The 18807-nt window shown below is 45.4% G+C and overlaps 1 protein-coding gene across 3 annotated transcripts in view; it reads right to left on the reverse strand.

Annotated features, from left to right (window-relative positions):
- Nucleotides 1-10819: 10819 nt before the first annotated feature.
- The window catches only part of CTDSPL (CTD small phosphatase like), a 78463-nt gene continuing 70475 nt past the window's right edge, over nucleotides 10820-18807 (reverse strand). For all 3 annotated transcript variants that reach the window (XM_083825463.1, XM_083825461.1, XM_083825462.1), the window contains 2 exons: nucleotides 17148-17333; nucleotides 10820-15238 (listed from right to left, as the gene is read on the reverse strand). In XM_083825463.1, the coding sequence (XP_083681589.1) occupies nucleotides 15113-15238; nucleotides 17148-17333 (312 nt within the window). In that variant the 3' untranslated portion in view covers nucleotides 10820-15112. The remainder of the gene's footprint in view (nucleotides 15239-17147; nucleotides 17334-18807) is intronic.

Raw genomic sequence — 18807 nt, forward strand, 5'->3', positions numbered from 1 at the left:
CCTGTGCGAGAAGCAGAAAGTAAGTGTGGGTCCCCAGCAGCTCGCCCCACCATGCAGGAGACGTGCCCTGGTGGCAAAGGCTGCCGGAGCTCTCACCCTCACTATTTACCTATTTTTAGCATTCAGGCAGACCAGTGGTTTTATCTACTGTGGGAAACCCGATTTCTCGCATTGGTGACTATACCTGAGTGCCCACAAAATCACCCCACCCTCCCTCGCAAGCTTAATTTTTAATCCCCATCGTTTCAGCGACCTGGCTGCTGGCGTGACTGCACAGGCACCCTCTGCTAAGGGGGAAGGTGGGGGCAGAAATCCCGAAGCCCTGTCCTTCTGCCCACATGGCAGTCACCCCCACGAAACCAGTGTCACAGCCGATGAGTTTCAAACCCTAGGAGGTGCAGAGGTCCTGATCCCCAGGACCTGCAGGCAGCAGCAGGACCGTGACCACAGGACTGTGGGTACGGCAGGTAGCCGAGGCTGGCCGAGCTATTGTTTGCAGGAATGCAGCCCTCTGTATGCCAACCAGGAAGGAGCAAGAAAAATGAATCACCCTCAGGGCTGAGGAATTGTCACCCCGTTAAATGTCACCCCTCCCTGTCCTTCATGGTCCCCAAAGGGTGCTCGCTTGCATCATTGCATGCAGTGAATTGACGCTGGACGTGTCGTGCTGCTGGAAGGAGCTCCGGTGCTGCTGGGCACGAGTGTGCTGTGCACACCTCTGCATGGTCTGGGGACTTCCCAGCATCAGCTCCACCTGCCTCTTGCAGATCAGCCCAGGGAGCACAAGTGCGACATTACATGTGGGGTGGGGTGGAGCAGAACCCACGGAGGTTTTCTGCTTCACCCCCTGAAAATGGGAGATGAAGGGCATGAAAACTATTTGAGGGAAACAACTTGGTTTGTGCTATTCTGATTGCTTCAATGATTGCAGAACTCCTGCAGCTGTGTTTTAGGCAACATCATGGCCTAGAGAGTTAAATCTCTTTGTCACGAAAGATCTTCAGAAAGTCAAAGCCAGAGGTGAAGCCCAGGTCTCCTGTGTCCTCCGTACAACCCATGGTGCCGTACATCACGGCCGTGTTGTTCGGACCTAAAAATCTGGTTGCAAGTTTGGGTCCAACAAGCAATGGCCTCCCCCAGCTGCCACCAAGCTCTGCATGAGAGGAGCTGGTGGTGCTCCCCCAAACCCTCCCATTTTCAGGAAAAAAATGCGCCCCGATTCTGGTACACCCAAATCCTCCGGAGTGCTTTGGCTGTTAGTCAGGGAGAACATCGACACCGCGCATCCTTACGGGGTCAGACCACCGACACCTGTGAGCTGCGAGCATTTTCCTGGGCAGTTCTAGTCACCAGTTTAAACACCGGGCAAGAAACCCACGTTACTTCCTTGTGGGATTTCTACTACGAGGGAGAGGTCATGCTCGGGGAATCCTTGTGCAAATGAGCAATGCCATTCCACTTCTAGCCAAACCTGCTCGGGGACAGACGATAAAGATGCCAGGGAAATATCAGTGTGCATGATTGCATCACCGTGCACTCAAACATGCGGTTTCTGCCCATTTCTGCATGGGTTTTGCCTCGCCTGGAATCAGAAGCATTCACAAAGAGGGAGGAGGAGGAGTAGAAGAGGATATCCTTCATCTCCTGTACTGACCTTTGCTTTTAGGAGGTTTTCTCTCGCCACTGAGGATCGGGATGGGCTCCTTTTGCTAGAAGACATGCTGTGGGGGACTTCTGCAGACCACATTACTTCTGTGCACAAATCCAGCTCCAGGGGGCATCTGGGGAGAGGAGCACAAACGATACCTCCAGGGCATTCCTGGCTTGGTGGATGAATCCAGAAGGAAGAAGTTTCCTGCCATCCTAAGAAAACCACATGTTGTACGTAAAAATACAGAGAGGAGCAGCTTGCTGGTGCAGGGTTGCTTGTCGCATGAACTAGTGACAAATTCAGGATCTCTCAGGAACATTTTCTGCACTACCCAGAAACTGTCGAGTATTCAATGAAAACCCACACCCCAGCTCTCAGCCAAATTCCAGAACGTTTCAAATCTCCGATGACGCAGGCGTGAAGCTATTTCCTTACATCCCCTTTCTCCTCTCCTAACCAGCTTTCCTAGCTGGATTACCTGTCCCAAAGACGCCTCTAAAACACTTTTGGAAAGCAAAGCAGCAGCAGGTCAGCATCCTGGGGGCGCTGAGAGCAGAAGGCTTTTATAATCCTTGCTTTTGAAGGTTGGTCCAGATGCCTTCATGCCACAAAATGCCACCTGCAGACACGTACCTACAGAGACACATGGTGTCTGCATGTGCTGGTCCAGGGGAAGAAGCATCGTGCTGGTGAAATGTTCCTCTGGTCCAGATAAGTGATGTCCCCACTTAATCCATGTACAGGCTGTAGCTATACGGTAGTGCTAATATGTTGCTGAATTATTATTATTTTTTGGTTGAAAATGATGCTGTTTTCTAGAGATGACAGAAATCTGATGGACATTCTGCTAAAAACCAAGCATTAATCCTGTCAATTTCTCTCTTTGAGAAGAAACGCTCAGTGTGCTGCTTTCCTGTGGGTTAGGCTCTCCACAATCTGTGGCTCTGCCCGTCCACTTCATCGGTATTTTCTGCCTTAAGGCACTCTGGCACCGAACACAGCTTCTGTCCAAATCTCTCTGGCATTGAGCAGCACAGCAGCAACGGTTTCCCAGATTTTACATAACTTTCCCTCTGAATATATTCCTAGAACGAGACTTTTTTTTTTTTTTTTTTTTGGCAGTGGCTTGTTTTTTTAAACTTGAGGTTATTTTTTCTTCAGAAGCATCGTGTAAGTGATCCGAGCTTTGTCATCCGCTGCATCTCCCTGCTCTCCTGCAGCGCAGCGCCCTGCGGCGCAGCCTGCTGGTGTCCTGCCGTATGCTTGTTTGTTTGGACCTCTCCTGCAGGAGAGGCAAACACGGTCTGCCCACTCAGTCCTAGAATTAGAGAATGGTTTGGGTTGGGAAGAACCTCAAAGCCCACCTAATCCCAGCCCCCTGCCATGGGCAGGGACCCCTGCCCCCAGCCCCATCCAGCCTGGCCTTGGGCACTGCCAGGGATGGGGCAGCCACAGCTCCTCTGGGCAGCCTGGGACAGGGCCTCACCAACCTCTGAGTGAAGGATTTCCTCCTAATATCTAATCTAAACATACCCTCCTTCATTTTAAAGCCATTACCCCATGTCCTATCCCTACACCCCTGACCAAGAGTCCCTCCCCAGCTCTCCTGCAGCCCCCTCTAAGTACTGGTACGGGTATGACTGTATCCACTGTCCCTCAGCAGCCATTTCATTCCGCATGCAGTTTACCTAAAATAACAGCAATGTTTTAAATAGTCCCATTTTCTCTTCCTCTAGCCCAATATTTCAGTTCACTAAAGACAGCAACCACAACAGCACAGGGAAGAGTCCTCCCTGGGGGCAGCAGTATTAGGAAATGATCTCCTGAAAGCTCTGCAAAGCCCACCAAAGCAGTGGCTTCGGGACAGGAGGGCTTAGTTCTTTCCATGGGGCTTCAGGCGGGACTAAAGCGATTTCTGCTCAAATCTCCTGAGAAGCAAAGCACTTGGAGTGGGGAGGGGGGGAGCTGAAGGAGAAATGAGGCCATTGTTGGTACCTCTGGGTACCAGGTGGAATGGCACCAAGAGCAAGGAACAGGGGCAGCACTGACTCAACAATACAGGATGTTTTGGCCATGAGGGAGACCTCTCCCAAGACCTTATTTTCCCAGAAAAAAAGCATCTGCTGTTGCTGTTCCCTACGGTGCATGTTTTCCTGCTCATACAGCGAGTTTTGTGTTGGATGGGGCTTTGCTGGGGGCTTTGGGTAGCCTGGGCTGGTGGGAGGGGTCCCTGCCCATGGCACAGGGTTGGGATTAGACGGGCTTTGAGGTCCCTTCCACCCCAAACCATTCGGTGATTCTATGAAATCCTTTGAAGCAGCTGCTTCTGCTGTGGACTTGAGGGCAGTTCAGGGACCTGGAAGCTTGGCTTTGCCTTTTGCCTGCACCAGCCCGGTGGGGACATTGTCTCCTCCTGCCCTGCCACGGCGCGTTTTTCAGGTGCTGCCATCAGGATGAGCTCCGAACGGGTCTTTAGGAAACCAGAGCCATGCCGTCACACAATTTCTAGGCTTGGATTGGGACTATTAAACATCATCTGCCCACCCCTTTCCATTGGGTAGTGGTGGAAGCCAGCTGAAAGATATAATGGATCCGCAGGAGGGCAAGCAGAGCTCACTGGCATTGTAGTAGCCCTGGTTTTCCTATACTTGAGTTTCTTTCATTGCAGAAGTGCAGCTTATTTCTAACAGCCTTTGTATCTTGAGATTGTTAAAAGGTAAAATTAATTAGGCTCATTTACAGGAAAATAATAATAATAATAATAATAATAATAATAAAACAGGAAATAATCACAGAACTGCTTTGAACTTTGAAGATGCTATTACAGGATTTGACATGATTTCATTGCTCTATAACTGGTCATAAAACAAGAGGGGTGACCAGAAAGTTTGTAGGACGTGGCAAGTTTGCAGTTTGTTGTTGAGAAAAGGCTGGCATTTTAAAATAAAGCAGCAGAGGGCACTTTCCCCAGCTCTGACTGCCACTGCTACAGAAGCAGCTCTCCAGAGCATGGGGTGCAGCGGTGGAAGGACGCAGCACGGCAGCGTGCACCTCTCAGCAGCTCCATGCCCAACAGGATTTTACTCTTCTGGAGCAAAACCTCCGGCATCCTGGGGAGTAGGAAATGTCCAGGAGCAAGCCAGGCTTAGGTGGTTTGGGCTGCCCGTCCATACGGACCTGGACATGTTATAAGGTCAGACCTACAGAGCTGGGAGCTTAGTTCCTAACACATGGCCAGGTGCCTGGGGCAAAGGGAGAGGCGAGGAACAGTTACTGGGCACTTCTGACTAGAAATTGAGTTTGGGGAACTGCAGCTGGTTGTGTTACCATCCAAGGAAGATTGGCAGGAGCTAATTATTGAAGCCTTGCTGGAGAGCTCTGGGCTCAGAAAGCTCTGGAGGGGACGGTGCTTTGAGCTGTGGAGTGGGATCCAGAGCCCTCTTCCACCTACACCGCCCCTTCCCATCTGTAAAATGGGTATATGCTGCCCTTCAATGGAGCACTTGCCCTTCTACTGCTGTGTTTCGTATAATGCAGCTGAGGGACATTAAATGGTGACGATTTTCTTCTGCTCTGAGGGCAGGGAGATGTAGAAACTACTCAGATTTGCAGCTTGGCAACTAGCCTGTGTTTCATCTCCCTTGGGGTCAAGTCTCACCCGATCCTGACCCACTCCATTTGCTGGAGCACTTCTGCACATTTATCATCTCGCTGGTGGGTGACCAGCCGTTCTCCTTAATTACAGAGGTTCGTAATGATCCGATTTCTGCTTCACTAACTTCGTAATATCCTGCAGTAGTTCTCAAGGGACACCTGCTGTAAGGCTGAAAAAGTTATCAGAGGAGGGAAGCTGGTACTTTGACAAATTAGTCACTTTGCTTTCCAACCCTCTCCAGGCCGGAAACACTGAAGCAAACATCCATGAAACCCCCATTCCCCAAATTCCTAAAAGCGGGTGAGAGCACACAAGACTGGTGCCTGGGCATCCCGGCCTGCCAGAGAGCACATCAAATTCGCTGCTTTAAAAACACAGCAAGAGAGCATCAGGGCCGACAGCACGGTTAAGAAGAAGAAGTTAAATGATGGATTTTATTTTCTCGAATCTAAAGAAGTCAACAAGCCCGGCTGTGTTTGCTGCCTGTGGCTGACCCCCCGGCAGGGCTGGCCAGAAGGTGCCACGGCGACGCGGAACCACGGGCGAGCAGGCCGCAGCCTTCGCAGCAGGTGTACGGAAATGCTTTATTTGTTGAACGGTTTGCCCTCAGAAATGGAATCCCTCAGATCATTTCATTCCTTTATATCAGAGTCGAGGTGAGAAAGGGCCGTGCCCAACAGCACACCCGAGGAAGTGGAATAATTCACAGAGCAGCAGGATTTCGGGGAGATCAGAGCCCAGTTTAACACCAGGCCATCGGCTGGAGCCGGAGCCTTTCCCTGGCACAGGTCACTCGTGGCGCAGGCTGGCAGACACCTCCTGCAGGAATCCCACTCCTTTTAATTGAAATTCTCCATATTGCTTGGATTACGTTAATTGAGTTTCACCTTAATTCTCCTCCTGGGGGGAACGTGCTCGCGGACGATCCATTTTGGAGGAAGGAGAACGCCTGTCTGCTAGCCGGCTTGGCTTTCAGGGGCAGCCTCCCCCTCTCCACAGGAACACAGGAAAACCTGCAGTGCTCACATAAATCCCCCCAAACCACCCTTTTCGCCCTTGGCGAGGGCAGCTCAAGTCCCATCCCCTGGCAGCACCCAGCTCAGCTCCCCGGGCTAACGTCCAGCACCCAACGCCTGCTCGCGCTCCCTCTGCCGGGATGTTATCTTCCTTGGAAGATGGATTAGGGCGAGACGCCTTCCTGCTGGCCGAGGAGGAGGAATTTGCTGTTCAGCACCGCAGCAGATGCTGTTGCAACGCAAAGGCTGCTGCCTGGCCAGGGGAAGAACCCAGGACAGGAGCTCTGAGCAGAGCTGGGCTACGGATTAGCTGGAAGGCAGGCAGGAGATGTGCAGTTCGAGTCCCATGTGGAGTTCCTGGTATGCCAATAGCAATTATTTCTCAGCTTTAATCTCCCGTGCTATGCACGGGCAGTGAGGGATAACTTCCCATCTAGATATCGTGGAGAGGAAATAAACTAAGCAACACTCAGGGAGACATTCATTCCTCTAAAAGAAGGGGCAGAAGAGAGGGAACAACTGAACCAGAAGCCAGCAGCCCCCAGGCTGAGCTGGGGCTGCTCCCCGGGCTGGACAGATCCCCCTCCAGGACAGATGGACGCCCCAGCCCCATAACCCTGCCCCATAACCCTGCAGCGGATGCTGCAGCTCTGGCTCTGCTCCAAACCCCCCGGCTCAGCTCCGCGCACAGGCGGGGATGCGGAAGAGGCGCGGGGAACACTGCCTTGCTCCCACCTGCCAGCTTGGCATCCAATTCTGTTTATTTCTATTTTTTTTTTTTTTTAATCTCCCTCCTGGAGATTTAACATTTGTCCATGGATTTTAGTATGTACTTCGGCCAAATCCCAGACAATTTTAAGCAAAGAAACAAACCAAACAGGAAGGTTAGCAGTGAAGATTTTGGAGCAGAAGTATATTTACCACACTAGGAAAGGTGTAAGAACATTTTAAACTCTATTGGGGAGATACTAATTTCCTTATTTTTCATGTGCTGATGACAGGATTCTGCATTTCTGTGGAAGAAAAAAACCCCGTAACTAAAATTAACATGAATACTTTCTGTGCTGTATTCAGCTGGGGAGACCCCAGTTCCTTTTGCAAGGGAAACTCAGCGTTCATTAAACAAACGAAGAAATTACCTCTGAAGTACCGAGAGAGATTTTAATTGAAGGAAGACATTTCCCACACGGAGTACAACGCTGGCAGATTAAGACACCGAAGCCGTGGTGGTGTTTTCCTTTGAGATAATGTCTTTTAAGCTCCCTTTACGGCGCCTTTAAAAGCCATCGCTGCACAGCTGCACCATCTCGTGGTGCGCCCAAGCCCTGCATGGCCAAAGCCTTCAGAGCTTCGTGTTTTTCCCCATTTCCCCAAGACTTCGAGCACAGACGCGTACAAAAGCCGAGCGATCCCATTGCCCGCCCCCGACCTCGCCACCTCCCAGCCTTTCTGTCTTCGAGCGATGTCCCAAAGGTTTTTGAATCGCAACCATCGTCATCCCACCCAAATATTTGCCCCCACTCTTTCAATTAGTATTTCAAGACCTATTCAGGACTGGTGAATGACGATTCATTGAAATCTGCCTTAGCTGAATTACTATGATGCCTGCAGAGCGCTCAGAGGAGATCGAGGCTCCATTGGGTTAAATGTGCAGGCAGTGAGCCTCCAAAAGCCTCACTATTAAGATAAAATATTAGAGGGAAGACTAAGGGGTACAGAGCCAAGGCAAGAACCCACCCAAGCTCTATCTTAGCCCAAATCTTACACAAATAGTGGCCCAGCTCAGCCAGAAATGGCCTCAGCTCCCAACGCAAACCCTCCTCCCTTCATCCCATAAATGCGTTTGCTCGCGAAGGAGCAGCATGGCCCAAGAGAGCAGGTTTTACACCTTTACATATTAGGTGTGTAAAAACAACTTAAATTTTACTTGCACCTGTGGTTTGCTGCCTCTCGTGGTATGGCATGTAGTAACCAGGTTGTTAGGTAAGGATTAGGGGGAAAAAGAATCTAAGAACTTTTACTGAACGATGCACGAAAATACGTCAGAGCTTGGTCAGTATTCCCACGGGTTAGCCTGCTAGCTGCTGCCTCCACACTGCTGCCTCGAACCTTCCCCCCGAGTACAGCTCCCCCTGCTTTGCTTTGGGCACAAACACCCCTTGGCGGCAGGCTGGAGGTCACTGGTTAACCTGGGACCGGGTTAGTTGGGGATCACCAGCTTCTTTTTGTCCCCACCCTCCCAGCATCTTGCTCCTCTCTCAGCTCCAGCTTAGCCATAGCTTTTGGCGACTTTGGAAGCCAGAAGCTTGTTTTATTCAAATCTCAGCAGGTTAACAAGGAAAGACCCGGATCCGAACCTCACTGGAGAAGCCCGATGCCCACCAGTCAAGGCTTTGATCTCGCCTAGAGCCCAGCAAACCAAAAGACCTGGGCAGGAACGGAACAAGAATTTTCTGTCCTGGTTCTCTGAAGTCTGTTTTTTTTTCTTCCCATATTTTCCCCCAGGAGACTGGCACGGGGAGGAGAGGAGCTTTGGCTACATGCACGATCAGACATGGAGAGGATGAAAAAAATAACAGATTGTTTATTAGCAAACAATCAAAGCATGAAAAAAAATCACAAAGTTACACTGGGAAGAAATTTGGTTTTCATCACAAAAGCTCATAAAAATCTGACAAAGAGCCCAGCCCAATGCCAAGCCAGCAACCCCCGAAACTACCCTCAGACTTGTGCGGAACTGGTATGGAAGGGCTGCAAATTCCTAGGTGGTGCCCATCGTGTTTGTAAGGACGAAACACTCAGCCCTCAGGAGCCAGGAGAGCGGTGGCTGTCGGGGGGATGCCAAATGCTCCCGGCTCAGCGGCGAATCCTCCCCGAGCCTTTGAGCAGCAGCAGCCTGGGCTCAGCTGGAGTCAGCCTGAAGCAACTGCTAAGGCAGCCGAGTTTTGCTCCTCTGGCCAGGACTTCCATGCGATCAACATCCCGAAGGAAGGTGGTGCAGCACTAAGGTAAGAGAGGCTCGTGGGATGAAGTGGTGGTCGCGGGGAGGAGCGCAGGAGGTACGGCTGCAGCACAGCATCCTCCGAGGTCCGGGGGTACGGCCGGCTTTGAGCCATCCCCTCAAACATTCGTTTTTCTGCTGGTTTAACTGATCACCAAATCTGTTTGCATCGTTGGTGTGGAATTGCAACGCAGACCTATTGTACAGAGGCAAAGCAAATCCAAGACGTTGGTGTGTTTCCCGTGCTTTGGAAATGCAACTTGCTCCCTCCGACATAGCACTCGAAGGCTTCCAACAAAACACGCCTGGAAGCTTTTCAGGTTTGAGCTTGCCAACCTGTCCAAACCGATACATTACCCACAGATCATTTATTTTCCAGTAGCTCCGGGAGAACCGGCAGAGGAGTCCAGGAGAGCTCTGCCTGATGTTCCTGCCAGGAAAACTGCTGGAGACTGCAGGGTCCCCTGGAGCTGCAGCCCACCTGGGAGAGCCCTAAGCCCATCCTGCAGGGAATGTCGGAGCGGATGGCTTTCCTTCGTGGTCAGAACACAATAAAAAGGCAAAAGAAAGCGGAAGGCATGTGCACAGAGGTGTGTATATAGCCAATGGTGTATTCGATTTTGCAAACGGCATCCAACAGTCAGGATAGAATAACCCGAGCTTCCTCATCTCTATAAAAGAGCTGTTTTGGGAATTTTGAAGTACTTAGGGGTTGGACTACATGATCTTCCGTGGTACCTTCCAACCTCCTCCATTCTGTGATTCTGTGATCTTTACCCTAAGCAGCAGCTAAGGAGATTGGTAAAATCAAAAAATAAAATCAAAAAACCCAACCCACCGCAAACTGAAGGCAGTCTAGGTCATTGCAACCAATTGCAGGAATAACTAAAAAACTGCAGCCGAGGCGTTATCTTGAGCCAGCTGCTTATTCCAACAGGCCCGAGGATTTCTGCTCATAAAGCATCAATAATACGTGCCTTTTCCTAGAAAGGAAGGCTCTGCCTAAGTCTTACTATGTCAGATAAAAACTCTCAAAATAGACTTTGCAACTAAATAAAGCATTTTATTCAGATATTCACTTGGATATGGCAACGATTTTGAGAACAGCTATTCAAGTAGCTGAAGTAAGCCCTTCAGAAGAAGTCACCCAGCTCTGAGACTTGAACAAATTATTGTATGATCTCATCCCAGAGATCTAAATAGCTGGAACATCTGCCAGAGTCACCACCAATTTATTTAGCAGAGTTCATCAGTAGTTCATCAGCTCTGTTTGCACAAGCAGGTGCCAGAGCAGTCAATAAGGAGTCCTATACATGATTTAAGAAGAGGAGAGGGGGAAGAGAGTGGAATAGAGAAGGGGGATTTTGCTGTCCAACATGGATGTGCACACGACAGGAAGAAAGTCCCTGTCAAATTATGGCAGTGACTATTACTGAAAGGAAAAGGGCAGAAAATCTTTTTTTCCCAGAGAAGCATTACATGCACAAGTAACTATATTGTTAAAATCTTTTTATTTGTGACAGTAAAGAAACCATTCAATACCTGATTGACAACACTTCTCTCTCCTGAAAACACTCAAATGGTATCTGTAGTGTTTCTCAAGTATCGCTGGATTGTTCATTGCATTAAAGTGTAAACAGCTCCATTATTAGAAAAAAAATAATCAAGAAACATTTCCATTGCTTACTCCTCTTTTAAGAAGTTCCCAATAGATCTTTAACAAGAAAAAAAGGAAGAAAAAAGTCAGCTGGATTTTTACAATATAATGCGAAACAGAAAACTGACAGCTGGTTTTGCATAGTTAGCCCAGAGATTTTTAAAGCCATCGCCCTGCGCACGTCTCACCTGCCCTCCTCGCCCCACAAAGGCATACATCACAGCACCTTGGAAATCAGAGGCACAAACATGTTGTTGTTTTACAAATAGGGCTGTGCGGTACTGTGTTTTATTAGTTAAAAAGAATCTGTAAAACATAGGATTATGTGTTTGTAAATTATATAGCTACAGGTTTTTTTTTTTTTACACTGAAATTTCAAAAGCTGCAACATCAGTACACACCAGTGTCATTTAGATACTTTATTGTCCCCAACCAGTCTAATCAAAATCATGCTGTGATAAAGTGATTGCGTACACTGATAACCAAATCTCTTCAGGTGGTGAGTCTCTTCCATGTGTATAACTCTGCTGTTTGAAAAAAGATTAGAGGGCAAAACAATAGACAAATTATTCCTCCGAAGCTACCTAAGTGCACACAGCAATACTGTACATTTGCTACGAGCCTCCATCGAGACCTGCCGCGCTTCCTGGCGGTTAACAAATATCCTGCGCACAGCCCTAGTTTAACAAATGGCAATTTAATCGTAACACTTCAGTTGAATTTCAAGAATCGAAGGCATTCTGCCTTACAGCTTAATTTAAAAATACCTATACAGGCAAAAACCCTTTTTTAACCCAACATAAAACGGACAACAGAACTTCAGGCCAGGCAGCGTTTCTTTTCTTGGACAGAATGATCAACTGGAAAAGACTTGTTAATACTCTTCTGATATCCAGAAATGTAATTGAGAACCAAGGTTAATAACAACCCTGTAGACCTGCATGCATTAACTGCACTTTGAAATACGTTGGAGGTTTAGGAGATATTTTGTCTCCTATCCTAATAATCTTGTACTTAAAATACTATCAAATACCCGTATTGCAAATGTTACAAACATTCCACTCCTTTATCTGGCTTTACAGACAGAACTCTATTGCTTTGTTAAAATGTAGATGCTTTAAATATATAGCGCGTGTATATTCAAACAAACTTAAAACATGAATTTTTAAGTACGACAAAATATGATGGTTTGATCCCTTTGCCCAAATCTGAATAGCCAGGCAAGCCCACACTTGACTGCAGAACACTGCAACTTTTATTTCAATGGGAACGAGCTAAAAAAACAAACAAAAAAAAGCACAAAAACCAAACCCTACAACAGAAATTACAGAAAATAGCCTTAAGATACTAGCAGAGATCAAAAATGCTTCTAAGTTTTACCCTTTTGTATTGTCACCAAGTATCATTTTAATGCTTTATTCATTTTTTTTTTCTTCTGGAAATTTGTGGATTTCAAGAGCTGAAAAACAATACAAAACAAGTAGGGCTGTACAGAGCATCATCAAAACCGTTCATCCAGAAGCTGGAACAGAAGTTCAGTTGTCCATTATATGTGGATTTTAAAAACAATACAAGACACTTTAATAATCAACATTCATTCACAGACTTAAGGCAACTGGTTCATGAAATCGCTGCTTTCATAAATGCAAACTAACGACATGGTTCGTCTCACGTGGAACAGGTTACAACCATACAATGGTAACGCCTCAGCGGGGTTATTTATTGTCTAGTTGGAAGATTGTTTGGTCTAATGCTAGCGAGAAAGTCTTTGAATTTTTTTTTCAGCCATTCCTATCATACCTGCACAACTAACTACAACCTGAATACTTCCCTGCAAACTGCATTTGCAGCACAGAAGCTACGAACACAGTTGAAAATACTGCTCAGAGAACAACTTTTTGGCAGCTTACAGTTTCATTACTCTGAATTCAAATACAAAACTAAACAATCTTAAACTGAAAGTGAACGTTAATGGACTAACCAGAATCCATACGTCTTCTCTGAAACAACGTAGGGTGGGTTTTTTATTTTTATTTTAATGCTTAAGCGTCAGTTTTGTCTTTCGTTGTGGCACAGAATGATACAGTACTAAGGTAATGCCAACTGGTAAGAAAAGAAAACGGGGACGCCGTACAGACTCACGAGTGTCCCGGGGCTGCCTCCATCGCCCTCCCCGCGAGGCACAGCGGCACCGCAAGGGGCAAGTCGTCCTCCAGGCTCACACTGCGCCCGCGACTATCTCCTCACTGCCTGTGTCGGCTGGCCTGCCCTTCTATGAATGGATTCCTTAAGCTGCTTCACCAATTTGTTGTCTAAAAACAAGGATGACGATTCAAGTCCACTGCAACTCCCCCCCCCCCCCCCCAAACCCCAAGTCTTCAAGACTTTTCAAGAAAAAAAGGCAAAAGGCAAAGGGGATCTACTGTTGAGAATTTAGCACTAGGCTAATTAGAAGCACCAACTGCTCTGATCGGTTTTCTTTTCTGACAGCCCAGTAGAGCTGGGATTTTTATGGTTGTAGATTTCTGGTGCGGGACGTAATTAAAAGGTGACACTGCAAAGGAAAAAAAAAAAAACATTTTCCTTCAAAACGCTTAAATTAGTTAGATGTTATTTTAGGGTATTAATGACCCTACAGAAGAGTAGGTGCTAAGCAGAATTCCAGATTCAAAGATGAGGTTTATTTAGCTCCAAAGCAGAGGACTGCTTTAGAGAAAAGCCTAGGCTAGTAACTTATTCCCTTCTAGGAAGTCTTGTGATAGCTTCCCAGCCTGTACCTTACACCTTGGGAAAGAAGAAATACAAATCAGAGATAAGGGAAAAATACTTTTCCCATGTTTATATACCAAAGAAAGGAGAGGGCTTCATCTAAACTGAAAAAAAACAAAAACAAAAACTACATGATGATAAAAAAAAATCCTTTGCAAGTCACCTTTAACTGAGTTCTCTGGTATATCAAATACCATGGGATTAATACGTAAGGGTGGGTTATGAAGCCTGCGTTTTATTTATTGCCCTAGTTTGCAGCTTACAGAAAATGTTTCATAGCACAGGCACAGTGGCAAAAACAGTATAACAGCCGATGGTCAACTCCATTTGGTGAGTATACAGTAGCAGCAATTAAAAGAAAAAAGTACTCCAAACAGCTCAATACAGATCCAGCCTACCCAGATGGGTTTCTTTTTAAGAAAAGAATTTTAAACTAATAAATAGATCTCCTCCCCATTCTCCCAAGATAATGATTTTCCAAAAAAAAAATGAGAGGCATGGCAGTTGTGCGTAAGCAGAAACAATAGAACTTCATCTGTCTAGAACAGAAGGTGCTTTAGATCTATTTGTCACCCTATTTTCTAAATTCCATCATTCCCTAATACTCAAACAACTGCAGATATGTTCAAAACCGTATCCAAAATCTTATCAGTGAAATAACCGTGTAACCCAAATCGCCCCTCCCACAAACGCTTGAACCTTCTGAGCATGACAAAACGTAATACAACTTAATGTCAACGTGGAGACAGGAACCCAGCATCTTTGTTTTAACTTTTTCCTTTGTTATATATTACAGTGCTCTATAAAATTTTTTTCCTTTTTCCTTTTAAAGCATTTAGACAATACAAGACTAAAAGATGTCTGGAAATAAGTCTTATACAAAAATGAATTTTTATCTTAAAATAACATTCAAAAAGGCACTTCATTCTGTAAGAAAAATTCAGAGTCAGGTCAACTGCTCTAAGCAGGGGGGTAAAATTGTCTGCATAGTGGGAGGGGAAGAAAGGGAGAGAAATTCAACTGCTGAAATACAAGCTTCTTTTTTGGCATGTTTTAAGAAAAGCTGATCCAGTAAAAGATGTCCATTTATGAAATTCATTAAAAGAGTCCCATTTAAAATAGCTTCTTTTTTTTTTTTTTCCTTTAAAAAAGTAGTCTGAACACATGACCTTAGGAGTCAGGTTTCTGAAGGCTTAATAGCATCACTCAAGATTGTCCTTCGTGTCCAATGTAAGAGGAAGATCAAGAGTAGCACTTCTGACAGGAGGGACCTCCCCAAAGCTTACATTTGAAAGAGCTGAAAAAGATGGAGACATCCTCTAGCAACTGCAATCTAGTAGCAGAAGTCAGTCAAAGTTAAGGGCTACCTGTTGCAGAGTTTATGAAGCATACTGTAAACTTCTTCCTCTTTGCTTAGTCCTTCAAAGAAAGGAATAAGATCTAGCAGCTCTGTGTCTGTCATGTCATCAAACCAGGACTGCACAGGCACCTGAAACAAAGCAACCAACAAAAGCTGTTAAGAATTTATGATGTGAAGAAAGCGTGTGAGTTTTGCCTGCACAGATGCCCTGTAATCCTCACTGCCATCACAAGTAAGGCAAATTGCTGGCCATCAGCATTCAAGAGGAGTGCCAGGTTCAAGTTCACATTTTCTAGCAAGATTAACCCCAGACCCGAGTGTAAAACCAGCGTGGCACAGAGCTGACCTGCACCAAACAGCCCAGGCAGCCTAAGCAAGGCAATGCTGGGCACCTCGATCTGTCCTGCCTCCTTGATATTCAGGACAGACTGGAAGGAGGATGCACGCTGCTTGTAAAGCCGTACTGATGCTCCACTTGGAAAAAAATATTTATGGGCGAGTCTTTTTCCTCCTCTAAGTATTATCAGTGTGAGTCACTAAACACAAGCATGCAGCAACAGCCTCCTCTGGCACACGAGGCTACGGAGGAAATATTTAAACAGTGAATACTGAACAGTTCTCTCTGATTAAAATGTAAGAGCCGGTTCAGAAAACAATGCATCTAATAATACTCCTTAAATGTGGGCTGGATTTGCAGAAGGAGTTCTGTGTATCTTCCCTGTGAAAGTATACTGAGATCTTTTAAAGACTATCTTGGATCTAAGTTACATGGCTTGGTTTCTGCAGAGTCTCAACCATCTCTTCGCTAGCAGCACTTTTCTATACATGATTAAACCATTCTGACAAAGTCTTTAATTTCATCTCCCAAATTTCTACAGCTCATTATTTTCTTGGCACTGAATTCTGAGATACCAAATGATGATCCGGATGGGGTTTTTAATTTTAACCATGAACATAAATTAAGAGTTACAGCTCCTGGTTATTATAAATAGCAACTTTAAACCATGTGTGGCACCAACCAGGAAAAAATGTTTTCACCCAATCATTCAGGACAGCACAGTATTAAGATCTGAATTTAAATGCTCAATGCTGCTAAGATAAAGCAGCTCATAAAAAAAAATGCTATCCAGAGAGGCAGGACCATGCAAAACAATGTTCCTGATAAAAATTTCCTTATGCTAATTTAAACAGTTCACAGAAAAGGCAGCCTTAAACCATCAAAGAAAACATTACACAGCCAGGCTGTTTAGGAGTCAGCAGATCTAAGGGAAGTTCCAGCTTGCCATCCTGGCAGCTACAAAACAGATGTGAGCATCTGTGCCGACCGCTGCGATGGAAGGGGCAAGTGCCAGACCGTTCCAGCACAGCTTCTGGAACTGATACGAAATGCACAGTGAAAACGTGCATGGCTCCTACTTATTTCTCCCTAGAAATGCTGTTGCCTTTTACCCTTATTTCTAAAACTTGATGAGCTTGTAGACTAACATTTCTAATTATGAAGCTATCACAAAAATATTTGGAAGCATAACACAACAGGATCTTAATTTTTTTTCTTCCCTCTAGCCATGAATAAAGACAATGGATAGTAACCAGTAAAACATTACCTTTACCTAATAAAATAATTTCTTTCACACAGTGAAAAAAGATGGAGTACCAAAAGCACTTCAAATAATCCATCCTTACAGAAATAACCACTCCAAAGAACAAAAACTACGCTGGAAGGCAACTTCACTTTTGAGATCTAGGTTAGTTACACAGTTATACCACTGCTTGGTATTTCTCAAAGCTGATGGACTGCATGCCAACAGCTAAAACTGAGAGCAGAGGAACAGTGATGACTATGACACACTGTCAAGATCTATTTGCCACAGCCCTTCACCATTCGGCAGCAAATACCAGAACTTACCTGCAACCTAAGAAGACACAGAGACTAAAAATGTTAACACTCTGAAAGTGTATATTCTGCAACAGAAATGTCTGGGAAGAGACCAGAAAGATAAAACCACAGTTGAGTATTTGGAATTCTAAGAACACTTACTGCATTTTCAGGATGGAAGATGTAAGATGCAGGAGAATTATCCACTATAATAACTTTACTCAGCTCACGTCCCAGCCGACTCAGATCCTTCACGTAATTTCCTCGGTGGAAAACACAGGATTCTCTAAATAGCCTTGCCCTGAACACACCCCAGCGATCCAGTAAGTCGGCTACTGGGTCTGCATACTTAAAAACAGAAGTCAGAAACCCAAAGTTAGCAATCTGCAGATAAGGCTAATTCACAGAATTATGAAGAAGAAACACAAAATTTCAGATAAACTGCCTTTTCCTCATTTTCTTCCCTGTTCCTTCTTAAGTAACTTACATGTCTGCAAACCTGAAGCGATTAACAGATAACACAAAAGTAGAATGCTTATCTTTCTGGAGAAAGCTAACTTGCACTCTAATGTTTTCTGTGATTTACTGATTAGGTTTTCATCTTAGGGTCATCTTAGTTACCCTTTTACACCCAGAAGTTGATGGATCCAGAGATCTCACCTAACATTACCATAAAACCAATGAACACTAACAGAAAATCAATCGGAAGACATTTCCCCTGGCTGATTCATTTTCCACGTGCCTCTGAGGACAAACCGCAATGCACGCATCTCAGCTTGATGCAGGTGTTTTTTTTCCCCCAGGCAGTGACGATGGAATGACTGGCTCAGTAAGAGTTAAAGTTATCAAATTGTGTAATTGGGCCATAAAAAAAAAAAAATCAAAGATGGTATTAGGCAAAATGCTCATGTACAATACTGTGAAATTCTCAAAAGGACAGTATCTCAAATATGTACTGTTCCATACAGGAGATGATACTTTAGGCGAGGCATAGCTTAGGATCCAACAACTGATATAAAACATCCAAATAAATCAGAATGTTAAGTGACCGTGTACTTGAAAATGGTAGTCAGAACTTATTTTTACAGGACAGGAATTACCGTTTTCCTGTATTTCAAACAGAGAAACAAAATTGATGCTGAAATCAGTCATCTCTTGACTCTGAAAACTGCTAGACAGCTAGCTGCAGTGCAAAACTGTTCCATTATTTAGGATTTTCAAGATATGACTAAACAGAACATGGCTAAGAGTTCAGGGAAGAATCCCCTAACAATAGGGCACCATGGTAGATCAACAGGGTCCTGTCCCCTCCCACCAATCTCTACAGTATATTGGTGTAAAAGCTTACAATGCTAGAATATGACTTAAAAATAATAAAAACAGCTTTACACACAGGACACCACAAGCACCGTACATTGAAAGAACTGAATTTTAGGTGTCTACTACTGTAACGTCTACCACAAAACTACCTACAAGGTACTACTGCTACCAGAGGGCACAAAATATTCATGTTGACGTTTCAGGCTTTCCAAAATGTCTCGTTTCCTAACCCCAGATTGCAATTGCACCTTGACAGGACCACAACACGTTCCAATTTTTTCACACGCAACAAATTTGAGTCACCGGTTGATCGTGTAGGTAAGAGTTAAATACGGTGTATTTTATTTCATGCCCAGCTTTAATATGCTGCTGTACTCGCACGCTATTTGTTCTAATTTCTGCCGATAACCATGGTAACTTGTAAGCCTTTCATATTGGCATTATGAGCAATGCATGGAGGCTACATTATGAGGCGAGCCCATATGTGATAGCGTTACCATGG

Source organism: Anser anser (assembly GCF_964211835.1).
Source record: "Anser anser genome assembly, chromosome: 2".
Classification (NCBI taxonomy): domain Eukaryota; kingdom Metazoa; phylum Chordata; class Aves; order Anseriformes; family Anatidae; genus Anser; species Anser anser.